The 16,317-nt window shown below is 40.4% G+C and overlaps 1 protein-coding gene across 1 annotated transcript in view; it reads left to right on the top strand.

Moving 5' to 3' along the window:
- The window catches only part of tspan15 (tetraspanin 15), a 50,746-nt gene that overhangs the window by 20,984 nt on the left and 13,445 nt on the right, over positions 1-16,317 (top strand). The window contains exon 4 of the mRNA XM_050037242.1: positions 4,526-4,621. Coding sequence (XP_049893199.1) covers positions 4,526-4,621 — 96 coding nt within the window. The remainder of the gene's footprint in view (positions 1-4,525; positions 4,622-16,317) is intronic.

Raw genomic sequence — 16,317 nt, 5'->3', positions numbered from 1 at the left:
ACAGGTTAGTTACAAACAGTGTTTCTCCTTCACTGTTAGGCATGTTGAAGACAGGCTGCTAGCCTAGCACATGCTAATGTGTGCCCAGCTTTTTTCTCTGATAACTTAAAATCCAGATGTTCAGGAGGTTTCACTCAGAGGCAATTATCCGCAGAGGTCTCTTTCTCTTCAAAGCAAACAACCTGATGATTTAAACTGGTAAAAACACTGAACAAAGCAGTTTCACATTAAAAAATCTGTGCTTTTTCGAAGCTCCTGTCGTTGAGGGGCTAACTACTGTGCAGACGGAAAAAATGAGAAAACAATAAAACATGAATGGCCATATCTAGAAACCAGTGTTTTGTTTGTCCATTCTGGGCTACTGTAGAAACATGGCAGTGCAATATCACGATCTTCTTAGATGAGGACCCGCTCCCTATGTAGATATAGATGACTCATTCCAAGATCATGAAAACACAAAAATTCTTATTTTCAGGTGATTACACATTGAAAAAAAAATGTTTATCATACTATATTTAATCTCTGCCAATATATCCATCTAAATCCTACACACTGGGCCTTTAAAAAGGGCACTTATTTTATTTTCTCACATTTCTAGTCAGGAAATAAACAGGAACAGTCTAATCACAACCAATCTGTTCAGAGAGGAGATAGGATCAGTATGCTGATGAAACATCCTGCTCCCCTGACCGATCTTTGTGTTTCAGTTGCTTTCTTGTCTCCGTCTTTCTCACTTCTAATATCCCTCTCGTATTCCTCTCACATCCTTTCTTCATTTCTTCCATGTTGTGCTTACTATCGCTGTCTTCAGTTTTTGATCTCATTCCCTCCCTGGAACAAAATCCAATAAAGTTTGTGCGCATACTAACGCAGCATGACCGGTTGTTTTTTGCAGTGGTGACTAGACAAGCAGATTCCTTCAAAATGGGTCGTGATCATCACAAATGCTTTGTAGGGGGAAAAGACAGGAAGGAAAGACTATAAAGTGACATTAATAATTACCTGACATGTTAGGTCTGGAAGTCAACAGTTGATTTGGTGTTTGTATTCCTGGAAATTACTGACACATTGAATGTTGTAACCAGTTCAGGCGTCTAGACCACCTGCCAGGGAACAGTGTGCTCAGCTACTGTAAGAGCTAGACCACATGCTGCGTCTCTAACCACCAGTGAAAGGTAGGCACTGGGTGCTACTCTTGTGCCTACGTGGTGCCCGATTTCAAGGACATGGAACCAGGTTTTGTCTGAGGTTGCTAAGCGACCATAACCATCACTGTATTGTAACCAACTTACCAGACATCCCAAGTGCAGAGGTGATTTTCATCTGCAGACACTGCACTGCACACTTTCAACATTTTCATATTGCCCACCACACCTCCACCCATGCCACCACCACGGACACAAAGTGTATAGAAATGGATCAGGAGACATGGCCCTCTCTTTCTGTCTGTCTCTCAAATTCATTCATTCTGATCGAATATAAACCAAGATTATGTTGCTGCACTGCTTAAAATGTTTTCACATTCAACATATTTTAGTGCACTGTATAGCTGTAATAGTGAGAGTTTGTGAACAGCAAGTGGGCGCCATACTGTTTCCTGTATAGTGAAAATGGTGGTTGAAAAACCTGAGATGAAACAGTAAAACTAAGTAGTACTGATCAAATCTAAACCAAGATTATGTTACTGTGTTGCCTATTTCTACCATAAAATGATTCAGAATCATGTTTTAGCTTACTGTTAATCTGTATTATGAGATCATTTGTTACCAGCCGGGCCCTATTGTGTCAAGCGGACAAGTTTGCGTTACATCACCCACCTGGACTCATTGGTCCAGTATGATCCAGTGTATTCTGGTAGTTGTAGGTTTTTTACCTCTTGAGCAAAAGCAAATGCTGAAGCCCTTTTCCTCTGTTTTCTCTGGTCATGTTGCACCAATTTTAAGTATTTGTGGGGGGGTTTTTTTTTCTTTTTTTATAAAGACCATGTTTCCAGCAGAGAAATACTTCTTTAAGGAAGAAAGGCAAGCTATCTACCGGCCGTGATTGGTTGTTCCGTGTCACATAACATGGGGTGCACGTTGCTGCATTTCAAAAGTTACACTTTGTTCATCTCAGGGTGCAGTTGTCAAGCCCTGAAAAAAAAAATGGCCTTGAAAACGCTTTTGTGCTGCTCTCGCTTTTGAATGCACCTATCCAGCATCTTAATTGGAAACAGTGGAAACCAAAGAAGGCTGGTGACAGTGTTAATTCATCCGTCATCAAAGAGATCAAAACATGGACATTTCTCTGTGCTTCTTTTGGTAGAGGATTGGTTTTAGATTTTAGAAGGAATGAAAGAATAAAGAGGAAGCCATTATTTAGATGAACAGCTACAGGCGACAGAAGCATTTTGCAGTTTGAGTTAACGTACAACAGGTCATCAAAGTAAACACATTTAACTGTGCCGACTCTGAGCCTGGTGGAGAACCCCCTTGTTCCATGGCCAGAAATTCAGCATGTTGGGGATATATCAGGCAAGTCATGAAAATTTCATAAAATACTTTTCCCCAAAGTGATTTAACTTTTAATGCAAAGCAAACAGATGTTTTATAGACTTCAACTGACTGTCAAGTTCTTTTTTATTATTATTTAATTTTGTGACTAGATTTCTGAAATCATCATTTCAGTCCCAGCTATTACAGTATGTGACTTTAGTAGATTCTCTGTAGGAGTGAATAAGGTACTTGTTTCCTCTCATGATTCTCGAACAAACACAGCTGCAGTAAACGTCTATAAATTTGCATCCAAACTAGCAGAGGAGCCAAAGTACTCTTCATGACTAAAGCTAAACTTTTCATCAGATAAATGTCTGCTGTAGGTTGGAGTTAGTACACTGTTGAACTTACTGTGAACTTTTTCTTGTTTTGTTTTTGCATCAGTGCGACATTATGGAAGTCATTAGTAGAAGTAGCGAACATTAAAAAAAAAAAAACAGAGACGAATTTTGCAATATGTGTTTTTTTTAAATGTTTTTATCTCCATCTCATTTGCATGATGATCATGTTACAACCAACGATGCATGAGGCATTAAAGTGCCTCATGCTATTTGTGACAGATGACAAGCTTTTATGTATACAAAGTCAACAGTTTAGGAACTAAAAGGTGTTTCGATTCACGGTTATTACAGTCATAGAATAAATTGGTCGGGTCATTAGACTTCACACGGAAGAAAAATGACACCTCGAGAGTTGAGGAAGTGCTAATGTGGTGATAGGACCATGATCCATGATTACAGAGCCAAATGATTATGACAGTCTTTTAGGGAGATATTCATTACATCAATTTTCTTGATAAAATCTCTCATTCATGAGTTTCTTAATGTGGCTCTGAGGGGGAAAGCTCGATTATCAGGCTCTGATTTCTCCTCTTTTTAATGCTTTCAATCATCTCATTTGCATGACTGTTACATTAAGCATAATAATGGCCTGTCTTAGAGTAACTTTATTCAGCAGCACTGTGTGATGCATTTAAATGCCTATATGTGTTTGTCAAAAGAAAATCTCAATTGTCAACATAATGTCTGTACATTTCAGTGTGTTAACGGCAGCTTTATTTAAGTATATAGAGCTACAGATGTCATATTGTTAATTTACTGTTGTCCTATTTACACTGAGATTAAAAAGATATGGCAGTGCATTTAAACAAGATTTCATTTTCTAGTAGATTTTTAGATGGATTGCTTTTCCCCTCCAGCATCTAATTACCATGAACACATTTAAGATGATAATGCCTTGTGAGCCTACAGTGAGCTCTTTAATAACGGTCCAATGCCTTCTCTCTCAAAAGGAAACGCCTCAGTAGACTAACTCCAAGTCTATAAATTTGCCCTTTATAATGTGGTATAAATGTGGCTGCCCTGCTCCTATAGATTCATCGTGAAGACCTGATGTGTTCAGGGACCGAAGAAAGGAAATTAGATAAAAGGCTCAGTCCCTTTAATCTCAGTGACTCTCATACGGGGAGCGGTATTCTGTCTTTATTGTCTGTGGTTGAAAGAGAAATGACGGAGCATCGACAGCCTGAATGGGGTAAAAAGTCGAATGCTTTGTTGCCCCCATCTACAGTGAAGTATTAATAAGGTAGTGTATCCCAAACAAAGACTGAAGTGGAGTGACATTAGTGGAATATACGAGTAGATCATCGAGTAAAAAGCTCTACATGAGTGTACTCAGTGGAGTTTCAAGAGTTCAAAGTAGCAAATATTTATTCCTGGTCTCTGGATAGATTAATGCATTAACTGATGTGACCTCGCTGCACCAGATTGTGACTGACAGATGTGAGCTGTCCAACTGTCACATTTTAATATTTTGCAGTTCAATGGATCAGTCACCTTGACTAATGAGAGCATTTCCTCTGCAGAGCTGCTGGTCTGACACATTGATTGTAGATTAGCTGTGTCATGGAAACAAAACACATGCGCTCACATGACGTCCTTTATCCCATTAACACACAGACTGTTTGTCTTTTGTATTTCCTTCTCCTGCAGACGGTGGAGTTACTGAACAAGAACATCCGAAGAGGAATAGTGAACTACTATGATGACCTCGACTTCAAAAACATCATGGACTTTGTACAGAAGAAGGTACAGTATAACATTATGTCACTCCCCGTTTTCTGTCTTTTGAATGTTCCTGTTGAACAGGCGACAGGATTGAAAGGTCCATATGAGCTTTTCAAATATGTTATAATGCAACGCATAGTGTATATACACAACAAACTTGTTGAGCCTTACAAGGCTGGAGTCAGGATTTGAAGTGATCTCAGATGATCACAGCAAGTTGTATCCAGAATAGTCAGAGAACTGTGCAGAGCTCTCACACTGCACCTGCTTCCGGAGGACATCGTGCTGTCACACAGCCTGAGCGGAAGATCGTATTACCAAATTTCTCAAGCACATGGGGATGCAGTGTCTGACTCGCGAGATGAGATGAGACAGTGAAACGGAGGTTTAAGCATCTTCAGCTTCTGTACTGTGATGTATTTTCTAGTGAAACTGAATATTTTAGTGGTGCACAGTTACAGGATGAATTTATATCAAATCCTTTGCATTTGACTGAACCGCTAAAAAGGGGGCAGACTTAGGGTTCAGTGTGATACAAAGCCACAGCAGAGCGGACTGTTGGCTCCACACACACCTCCCTTGTTGTAGATCAGGAGGAAGACAAGGGCGAGATGAATGACTTAAATGTCCGCCACATTGTTTTGTAATTGAAAAAAAAAGGTTTTGCCCACTGATATCCAAACACACATCTCTTCCTACGTCTCTCCACAGTGCTGTTTTGGCTAGCGGCTAGTACAACCCACAAGCGGTGAAGTGTTATTTGACCAGTGTTGCTACTTAGTCGCCCAATCGAAGTCTGATTTGATTGAATAAAATTGTATAAACGACCCTGAGTGTAGCATGAGGCATCAACCATCTGAGACTGTTACACAGGAGGAGATAAGACAGGGATTTTGATGTAAAATACTCTGCTACTGATTTGTTTACATATATTTGACATATAATGAGATAAATGATTCATTTAACCAGGGACACAGGATTAAATGTTTTCACTGGGTCTTTAAAGTAGCTATAATCAGCATTATTATAACAACAATGTATGAAATGACAATATGAAAACAACATGAAAAGGGTCACATCACATGTAGTGAAGAACTAGAGAATTATCAGCTGCAGCTTCCCTCAGCTGCTACCTTTACTGAACTTTCTAAAGTTTTAGCTCATTGTTTAGCCTTCAAGCCCACAATGTTACTGTTTTGGTTCACCCTAAGCGCTATCATAGTGTCGTTTTCGGCGAAAAAGCTCCAAAAACCCCACTGCTGATGGCGTGCTCATCACCAAACAGCAGACTGATACAGTTAGAGACTAGCTGAAGAACGCAGTGAGACATTTAGCAGCTGAAGAGTCGAACATTTCCCTCAAGAGGTGGTGGAGACTAAAACAGAGCTAAAAGAGTGTCAATATTGAACTTAAATTTGCAAGGCAGACGTAAACATGACTACAAATTAATGGTAAAGTTGCTCCGTAGCTGCTGAACGTGCAATTAAGCAACTGTTTGCTGAAGGTCACTAGATCGACTGAAAAGGTGATGACAAGTCAAAGCTGTGGGCTAAACATAATTTATATCATAAATAATTGATTTTGGGGTTTTTTTCTGTTTTTGTTTGTCTGTTTTTTCAAACAGCAACTATGATTGTTGCACATTTAGTCATGAATATTTGTTTTTAAAGAGAAATAAGATATGGAGCCAGGTCGGGGCTGCTGTGATCAATATTCATTTATGAATATCTTCGTTGATCAAGAGACTCCACCATCTGTGTCAGCTGCTTCAGTGCTGCCAGGAGTTTTAAGTCAAAAAATGACTTTGCCAATTTATTTTGGCATCCCATCCAGTCCACATTCTCATCAGCTTTGGCAAACTTGTAGGTGTTTATTACCTTCAAAGGGAGTTCCACTTCATCATTACTCCAAACAAAAGAAGGCCAGCTTGCTTCGGAGCACATTTTTAATGTTTATCCTGTGATGTGATTTCTTGAAGATCTTAACTCACCAGCACTCTGATCTGCCTGCTCTGATAACAACAAACAGCGCCTCTGTAATGGTAGAAAGCCATTTGGCAGCTGCGGCCTAAAGCTTCTTCCACAGTATATTTTTCCTGTCATGGTGGAAAGCTGCTGGTTGGCTCAAGTGTCCTGCTCAAAGAGAGATTTAAGTGTTTTCCTCAAGGACTTGGGACGAAAAAACAATCAGAAAACCTTAGCTGTTTCCACATGTAAATGGACTTTGTGGATTGATCTGTGTTTGTGAGGACAGTGGCCTGAATGTGGCCGCGGTCATGTGTTGGTGTTGAGTAAATGAGTCGACGGTGACACATGTTTTCTTGGTTGTGACTAAAAGATGGGAAAAAACTCTTTGTTGTGTGTGGGTTAGTGACTGTGTCATGTGTCATGATGTGACACTTGGTGTGTACTAACAGTGGTTTGTCTCCCTGTTCTTTTTAGTGTGATGTGATGTCATGTTGTAATTGTAATGTGTTATGTGATGTGATGCTGTTAGTTGTTTACACCTCAAGATCAAATGAATGCATGTCTCACATATACACACGCACGCACACACACATACACACTTTCGACGTCAGAGTTGTTGGGGCTAAGTTTGACTATTTTTGTAAATAAGGTCAAGGGCACTTAATTCCTACTAAGCCTTTCAGCTATACCAGCTTGTGGTAGAAAAGATTTCCACACACTTACATCTGTGCAGTGTCTCACTTTATACTTGAGCGTTCGGCCTATTAGACCTTCATCAGGGCATACATGAATCAACAATGGACAGACAGGTAAAAGTAACCAATCTCAGTCTAATCATGGGCAGTATGCAACACACCTGTGCTCAACTCTGATGGAAGAAGCCCCACCTCCAGGAATTGGAGTTTTTAAGTATTAAGTGGAGAACTGTGGGGCAAACAAATGAGAGCCATACTTGTCGTGCAATATTGTATCCAAAATACAAAAAAGGGTGGAACACAGTGAACACAGAAAAACATGTACAATCACAAAGCACCTTATAACAGTATATATATGCTTTTCTACAGATTTGGACCGATTAATGTTTCCAGCATCTTGCCAAGACTAAACTGGGTGCAACATTGGCTATATCAGCTAAAAGGCCACAACATAAGCTGACACTCTTGGTTAACACCAAAAAGAAAAGGATTGGGCACCCAGTAGCACTGTGGGTAGAGCAGGCATCCCATATCCAAAGGCAATGTCCCTGCCACAGCGGCCATGCCACACACAACGCCGTCCCATTAATCAAAGGCAAAAAGCCCCAAAAATTATCTTTAATAAAAAAAAAGGATTCTGGCTTAAATGAAAAATTGGTCAGCTCAACAAAAGGAAAGGACAAAGGAGCATGCAACTGGAGCATTCCATAGTAAACTGTGAAAAGCTGTGTGTAAGCGATTCAGAAAAAAGGCATTGTCGTCTTCAGCAGGGAAAGCCAAATAAAAGCTTCAGATGATGGTGGTAAGAGCAAGTTTAATGATGAAATTATGAAAATGTGCATGTGGCAGTAAAGTGGCATTGAAAAGCAGCCAGCTCAGTGCCCTGATGTTCTCTGAACGCCCCCTGGGGGGTCGATACTGCCCCCGTTGAGAAAGGCTAATTTAGACGAACAAACAGGCTCAGACATAAAATGAACAAAAATATTGCAGGGATGAGGGTTACCATCTCTTACGTCTCATCAATAATGAACATGAACATTTGTGTTCTGACTGGCAGCTGAGGTGACAACCTGTGACCGAGACGCTTTCCCAAACTGACAAACTGACAAGCTCCTCCGTTTGATGCAGCGATTGGTCCGGTGTGCAGAGGTGCAAAAATAGGATTTCAACTTTCCTCTTGAGCTCAGTTGTTTTATTCTTCACACAACGGCTTTCATCATTTTTCATGTGTCCCAATAAGTGTGACACCCTGAATGCCTTCAAAGACCAGCTGTCTGAAGGTGTGTGTGCGTCTCATCACTCTCTATGATGACAGGTTTCTCTGCCCGCCTTTGAGTGCAGCATTTCAGAGCAGGTATGAACCTTTGTGCCTTTTAGATGCATTTGAGACACTGTGCCAAGCATACTAAATGTGCAGTGTTTCTCAGTTGTCAAAGCCCACCTATGCTGTTTGTTCCAGCTGTAAAATTGTGTAGCCCTAAATTTTATCAGGTGTGCAACAACAGGAAATGAGAAAAAATCTCATCCTGGAGCAATAAATCTGTGGATTAGTGGCAGGCCATATTAGATCTTCATTTCAAGATGACCTTTTTATCCATTACGCCTCCGTATTCTAACAGGAATGTGACATTTATTCCACCAGCAATGGCTGGTGAGGGCATTTTGTGTGGTCAAAATTACATAGTTAATCAAAAAAATAATCATCATATTATCTACTGCGGTGTTTTATTGCAAGAAGCTACCATTTTTCATTTCCCTCATCAGAGCGAATCCAAGCAACCACAAGTGATGCCAGCACACATAAATGCCACGCAGCTCAAATATTTGAGCCCATTTTTTATCAGACTTTACACAGCAGGCACAGCGTTCAGTGTTGTCACAGCCGTTGCATCAGGATTTTTGTGATTTATATTAAGACGTCTCGCAGCAGCGCAAACAACAAAGCCATTCAGTCATTTTGGGCAGACACTGACTTCACTTCCTCAGCGCTGTGTGGCTGTTTGATACAAAAGTGATCATGCATATTTATGAGTTCATTTTGGATTCATCACAGGAGGCATTGGTGGCATTTAGGCAAAGCAAGGCAACATAATTGTATTTACAGAACACATTTTATGACGTAAATTCAATGCGCTTTACACGGAAATGCAAACAGAAACAAGCCGTGTGTGCGTGTATGAAAATATGATGAATAATATCAGAGAAAGTGCAATAACAACAAACAGAAGAAAGATGTAGACAAACACTGAAAACACATTAATAAACCAAACACACACACACACACACACACACACACACACACACACATACACACACACACACACACAGTACCGAGGTTTTTAAATGTGAACACAGTTGTGATAGGCCTGAGAGGTCTGAATACTAAATGCTTTATGTTTTATACCCTTAAAGATTTTATAAACTGAATTTATTACAGATCTTGATTTTGTAATGTATTTGAGCCACTCTGTCAGCAGGTTTTATTGGGACTATTTCTTCAGCAGGAAGTAGGTCCAGTGACAACATTTTTTCATACGAATCATTCAGAGTAACAGGCCATTTTTTGACAGATGCTAAGAAAATTGGGACTCATTCAACAATATCTTTTTCAGTTTTTTCTTTAATTTGTTTCTGAGAAAGGTCCTCAGAAAGTCTGTCATATTGATAATGTGCTCTTCAACTGCAGAATTGTTTGCACCTGTGTTTGTATAATGATGAATCCCCTTGAAAGCAGACAGTTGATCATGCCTTTTGTCATATGTGCGTTTGTCTGTCCACAGCCAATCTCACAAACTACTGGACTAATCACTCTAATATTTAGTGTGATACACAAGTTTTTACGATCCTGTTTTATAGACTGTAACTTCCCGTCATTGTCTGCTGACTCCTCTCGCCACTAAGGCAGCTGCAAGTTTTCTGGAAATCATCTCAGCAAGGAACAACAAGCTTTACCATCTGTTGCGGGCCACATTTTGGCCTTTGTCATGGCTCATAAACCGACATCCATAGAAAAGTTAATCTAATTTTGAATCGGAGCATCTGCATATTAATTCCATATTCAATATATTATGATCCACTAACATTAGGCGTGATGTGACATCAATGAATCCCCCGCCATCTTGACTGTAAGGGAGCCCAGAGGGACAATTTCACAGGGTGGCAGCTCTCTGCGGTCAGCCTGTGACACAGTTTTGTTTCATCCGCCATAGAGTGTCGCAGTGTTTTTGAAGTAGAGGTTTTTGCTTGCCCAATTTTGCAGACTTGCAGATGTTGTTAACTTGGTCAATTTCTCGTGATATTTCTACTTCTACGTTAAATTTTTTTTTTTTTTTTTTTTTGTGTCTATTTTAATTATGTGTAGTGTAGTAAATATGCCATTGTGCGAGTAGACCTAGGATGCAGAAATAGGCCTGCTTTGGGCCTATAAATAGTGTGATCCATCACTAATTGTTGGACAGCATCTTTCCTAATTAACATAATTGTTATTGGGTGACCTGTAGTTCACCTGATAAGAATGTGCGCCCCATATAGGCTGAGTCCTCTGCAACAGCCCGGGTGTGATTCCGACCTGCGGCCCTTTGCTGCATGTCATCCCACCTCTCTCCCACCTTTCCTGTCACTCTGAGCTGTCCTATCAGTGAAAGCAAAAATCGCCTAAAATGATCTAAAAAAAGAAAAATTGTTAATGTGAATTTACAACACTAACACAATTACAAAATTCCACATCTAAGACGATATCTTTTTATGTCACAATATCGATATAATATCGATATATTGCCCAGCCTTTGTCAAGAATTCTCTAAGAACCGCATCGAACTGTACACAGTCTATGGGTAAAACTGGAACACATGTACTGGCTTTCTGGTAACAGTCACACAAACATGTAGCCGCTGTGGCAACTTCAGTCATGTGAGTCATAGAAGAAATTCATGTTTAATCACCTGACTGACGTATGACCATTCAACAGGAACTTATGTAACAATGTAACCAGAGATATTTAAAGGTGAATCCAGCATAGTGAATATAATCAATGTGTGGTGTTACTATTGAAGATATTTTAAATGGATAGGTCAACGTTGCCCTCTCAGAACAACAAATCAGTCACTTTGCTCGTCTGTTATTGATACCTGACTTGCTCTATTACACCCACAGAGGCCCTGATTGATCAGTTTGGTCTTTAAAGTGTGTCCATCCATCAGATAGGAGGCTGGCTTAACACTGGTGGGACCAGTCCATCATCCATGTGATATAGATTGTTTGTTTGTTTGTTTTGTTTACAGTAGATCCTCTGTAGCTGCTCGTATTCTTCACAAGAGCTTGTTTTCACTAAAATTACAGGCCATTATCCTCACATATCTACAGCTGCACATCATCGTAAGATGAGGTTCACACTTATATTGTGGCAGGAGTAGTGATTCTATCACATACTGTTTGTTTTTGTCCATTATGTCCTTTTGAAAAGAGAACATTGATTTTGCAATAGAGGAGCTATAGAAAGCCGAGTGAAGATAAGCAGTCTTAAGGGCTTTCATACAACATAGGACATTGGATTTAGGGGGAGATTATGTTAAGGACATCTTTATTTTATTGGAGTTTACAGTGGAAAAAACACCATACCTGTTAAAGTGCACTGATGTATACTCACTGTTGCATCATCATGTTTGGCATTCATCAAATATGTGGACTGTCATGTGTTGAAATCACCTAGACTTTTACTGTAGGCGTCTAAAAACCTTCTGAAGACTTCTTAGTTCAAATCAAACAAACGTGTACAGTATGAGTGCACAAGATTCAGATGTGCGCAAATAAATCTCTTTATAAAGTGTGGTAAATGTTTGGTCAAATATATGCTCCCAATACGTGAATATACTTTCTTGTAATAACATCAGCATTACAAGCATCTTTTTTATTTATTAAAGTTATCAACATGATGTAAATCTGTTTTTCACTGACTACTACAAAGTGCTGCTTTTTTGTTCTTACTTGTAGAAATATTGTTTTGTTTAGGTTTGTTTTGTTTTATCAGTGTATACTCTGTCTCAGGTGTAACATCCTTCTTTACCAGCATAGATACTGCAATCTCGAACCCATGTGTATTGGAGCTGGTGTCAGCTGTTGCCGTATATTTACTGGCAAAATTGTTTATTTATATGCCTTACGTTTTTTTAAAGCTATCTGCAGGACAGTTCAGATATGCACAAACATCAGCATATTCAACTACTTTTCATAACCTTTAGATTGTTTCATTTCACAGGTTCATTTTGGGGGTTTCGAGGTGCTGAACTCTTTATATGTGTGAGCAATAAGGCTGGGGAAATGGGATACACAACTCCTGTCAGGGGAAACAGAGGAAATAGGAGAGGGTCAGAACAAGAAACTAAGGGAAGGAAATTAAACTGTGTGGAGGAATGTCCACAGAGATAGATAGAATGTGTTTTTGCCTACAGTCCAGATGGATGGAGATTTGGAGGAAATTCTGTGAACGCTGCAGGTATTTTTTTCTGCTGAGGGAAACACTCTCCTGTGTCCACCAAACAGTGGATCTTTGTTTTGCAGAATGTTGACATTTTTGTAGCGTCTGATGCATAAAACTCATTCTGTGCTATAAAATGCAGCAGCCGTTCTCTTTAAAGGTATTTGTAACCAGGACCTGCAATTACCTGCACAGTTTCCATCTTCAATTAACTGATGTTGCAGTGATAGCAGATATCTGTGGGGGGTGAGACCCTTTTGTTTCTGTTGGTTTATTATTCCTTTGCTCCCTTGTCTTCTTTCTCTCTGTAGATAGAGAAAAGACATTTGGCAGAATGATGGTGATTAGTATGGAACTGATTATTTTAGATGGAACATTAGCAGTGGCGGTTAAAAGTGCAGGTAATCGGGTTATTAAAGAACCTATTGATCAGTGATTGGCTCCATTTTGTGTAAATAATGGGAGACACAGTATCACTGACTGTAGTACTGTCCTTATATGTTTACCTACATCTCTCTGTTTAGGAATTAAAGGAAAAGGGGTAAATGTTAGGGCTGACACATCTCGCTGATGGTCGGTTGTCAGTCAATGTCGAGCCGTCGGTCAGTGTCTGTTGCTATAGTTTGTGTGGTATGTCCCACACTGTTGGTACTACTCGTCCCTTGTTACTGTTTTACAAGATGCTAACTAGCATCTTGAATCCGTCCTGTTGGTCTTCTGGTTTCCATTTTTAATGACAATTACAGACTACCGCCGCCTGCTGGTATGGAGAGTTATTTCCTCTTTTACTACTATGTACTTGCTAGTTGGCTGTTGGATGTAGTCTCGCTATATATTCAAGCACACAACCAAGACACAGGGTGATGTGAGGTGACGCAACTGGTTACCTTTGTTAGCACTAGTTCTTTGATGTTGTTTTGGTGTGTCTGGGCCTTAACTGAGCAGTGTGTGGCAGAGGTTCCATAAAAGGATAATGGCTGATTAATCTTATGAAACTGGTCAGTAATGACCCAAAATAAGAGAGTGAAAATGAAAAAAAAAAAATGCCTTAACTGATGATAAATGTTAAAATAGAAAAGGTCAGGACTGACCACAGTATCCACCTCCCTCACATCCGAAATCTTGGCATCATTTTCGATAAATCCCTCTCCTTCGACCAACACATTAAACACATCACCAAAACAGCCTTCTTTCACCTCAAGAACATCTTCAAAAACCCTTAGTAAGCTTCATTTTATCCAGAACTCCGCTGCTCGGCTACTCACCCACTCTCGCATCCGTGACCACATCACCCCCGTTCTCCATAAGTTCCACTGGCCCCCCATCCCCCAGAGAATCCCCTTCACAATCCTCCTCATAACGTACGAAGTCCTCAGTAACCAGGCCCCACCCTACCTGTCTGAGCTCCTCCATCATCACACTCCCACACTCCGCTCTGCTGATGCACCCGCACCAAGCAAAAATCCTAGGGTGACAAAGCCTTCTTTATCGCTGCTCCGACCCTCTGGAACTCACTCCCCAAATCCATCTGAGACTCCCCCTCTCTCTCCATATTAAAAAAATTACTCAAGACTCACCTGTTCAACGCTGCATACAGTCACTGACAGTTTCTTGTGAGCCCTTCTGTGTGGAGCTTGCATGTTCTCCTTGTGTCAGAATGGGCCGAGTACTCCAGCTTCCTCCCACAGTCCAGAGACATGCACATTAGGTTAATTGGTGACTCTAATTTGGCTGTAGGTATGAATGGTGAATGGTTGTCTGTCTCTAGCCCTGCGATAGTCTGGTGACCCATCCAGGGTGAACCCCACCTCTCGCCCAATGTCAGCTGGGATGGGCTCCAGCACACCTGCAACCCCCAACAGAATTAGCGGTTATGGAAAATGAATGAATGAGTAACACTATAAGTGGTTTGCTTTTCAGCCTGAGTGTGTTTTGAAGGAAAGAAGACAGCCCTCAGCATAACTTCAGAGAGCGTCAGCTATTCGTTCAAAGATTTACTTTGGAAAAGCAAAACACAGAAATTAGAGACTGAGAATAAAGGAGCCAAGGCCTTGGTACACTTCAGTGTCTTTTACCATTATAAACAAGTTAATGTGGAGCGGTAGTAAATGAGAAGTTTGCCAAAACTGCCTTGAAACCCTTTTTTATGCTAACCTCTAATCATGCATGAAAGATCTGTCACAACACTGCTGCATGAATGCCATGTAATAATGAAGGCAGGGAGCACATGATTGGCTGACTTCTGTCTTGCAACCCACACTGTGAGAAGTCAGCTGGCCAATTAGCCACCCAGTTAGTCACTCAGTCAGCCAGTCTGCCAGTGAACAGCCGGTCATCAGTCAGTCAGACAGTTGGCTACAAAATCATTCTCTCCCTCAGCAATTATTTCATACTCAGAGACACGACTGACTCTTAGGACTGTCTCCAAGTAATTGGTCTCTGATAAATGGTTGTCACCCAGCAGTGACAGAGACAATACAAAACCACAGGAAAAAATGAAAAAGAAAATGGTAAAGAAAGGTTCATCTGTGACACCAGCAGAGCCAGAAACAACAGTATTTGATTGAAACAGAGATGAGGTTGAAGGAAAAAGCATGAAATTGATTTGTGTTGTATTTTACCATAACTGTAGTAAACAAATGGGTGTGTAGTCCGATCGTAATTCTGAAAGTGACAGGGTGAGTCTCTGTGGTCTCTTCCCTCGTCTCCTGCAATCTCACTGGTGTTGACAGATGTTTTGAGAGATTGGTCCTTCAGGTTTGTCTCGTGAGGATTTAAAACCCCCTGAACCAAAGTCGACATCAATCTTTCTAAAGATCAGACTTACTGCAGGACTGTTGGATTCCATTATACTGCACAGAGGCACCTGCTAAACTCGTAACTCAGTGTGATGTTGTCATATTTTTGGACTTACACCCAACACTTGCAGACATTAATTGCATCATAATTGTTGTGCCTTCCTGTGACCATTTTTTGGGTCCTGACCCAGTGCTGGATAAACAGTGCTGTGTGGAGTCACGCCAACGAGAGGAGGGAGTAACTTCCTGGCACACCGGCATCATGTCAGCATACTGATAACACAGCCTGGCGAAGAGCAGCTTCATATATATTCATTTATTCATCCCCTCTTTATCTCTTGTATCGTCCTCTCTCTCTGTCTGACTCATTGTCCGATAGAGTTCTGCAGGAATGAGGCCTGAAACACAGAAATGAGTTGGCAGGTTTGCACTTCTGGTTCCCTCATCCCTAAACTGATGTTTTTGCTTGTTTGTTTTTTATTAGTTTTTGGATAGAAGCTTGAAATAAAGTTGTGTTTGACACAAGCTTAAGAGACTTTCAAGTTTTGTTCTACAACATTAAATATATCAGTTAATCCCCCAATCATAACTTTTGAAGCTTTTACATGTCTTAAAAAAGGTTGAAGCTAACAAGTGGCTAACTGAGACTACAGAGGTTGTCGGGGCATTAAATGTCATCTACTCACTAGTTCCCCTTTCTATCATGGCCTTTACAGCCCTGTTGTGTTGTGTTAAACTGGCATTCTTGCAACTAGTTTAATTCAAACTTTTCACCTTGTAGATT

Source organism: Epinephelus moara, chromosome 1, assembly GCF_006386435.1.
Source record: "Epinephelus moara isolate mb chromosome 1, YSFRI_EMoa_1.0, whole genome shotgun sequence".
In the NCBI taxonomy this organism is placed as follows: domain Eukaryota; kingdom Metazoa; phylum Chordata; class Actinopteri; order Perciformes; family Serranidae; genus Epinephelus; species Epinephelus moara.
Note: the sequence above shows the minus strand (reverse complement) of the source record. Positions and strands in the feature narration are given on the sequence as shown.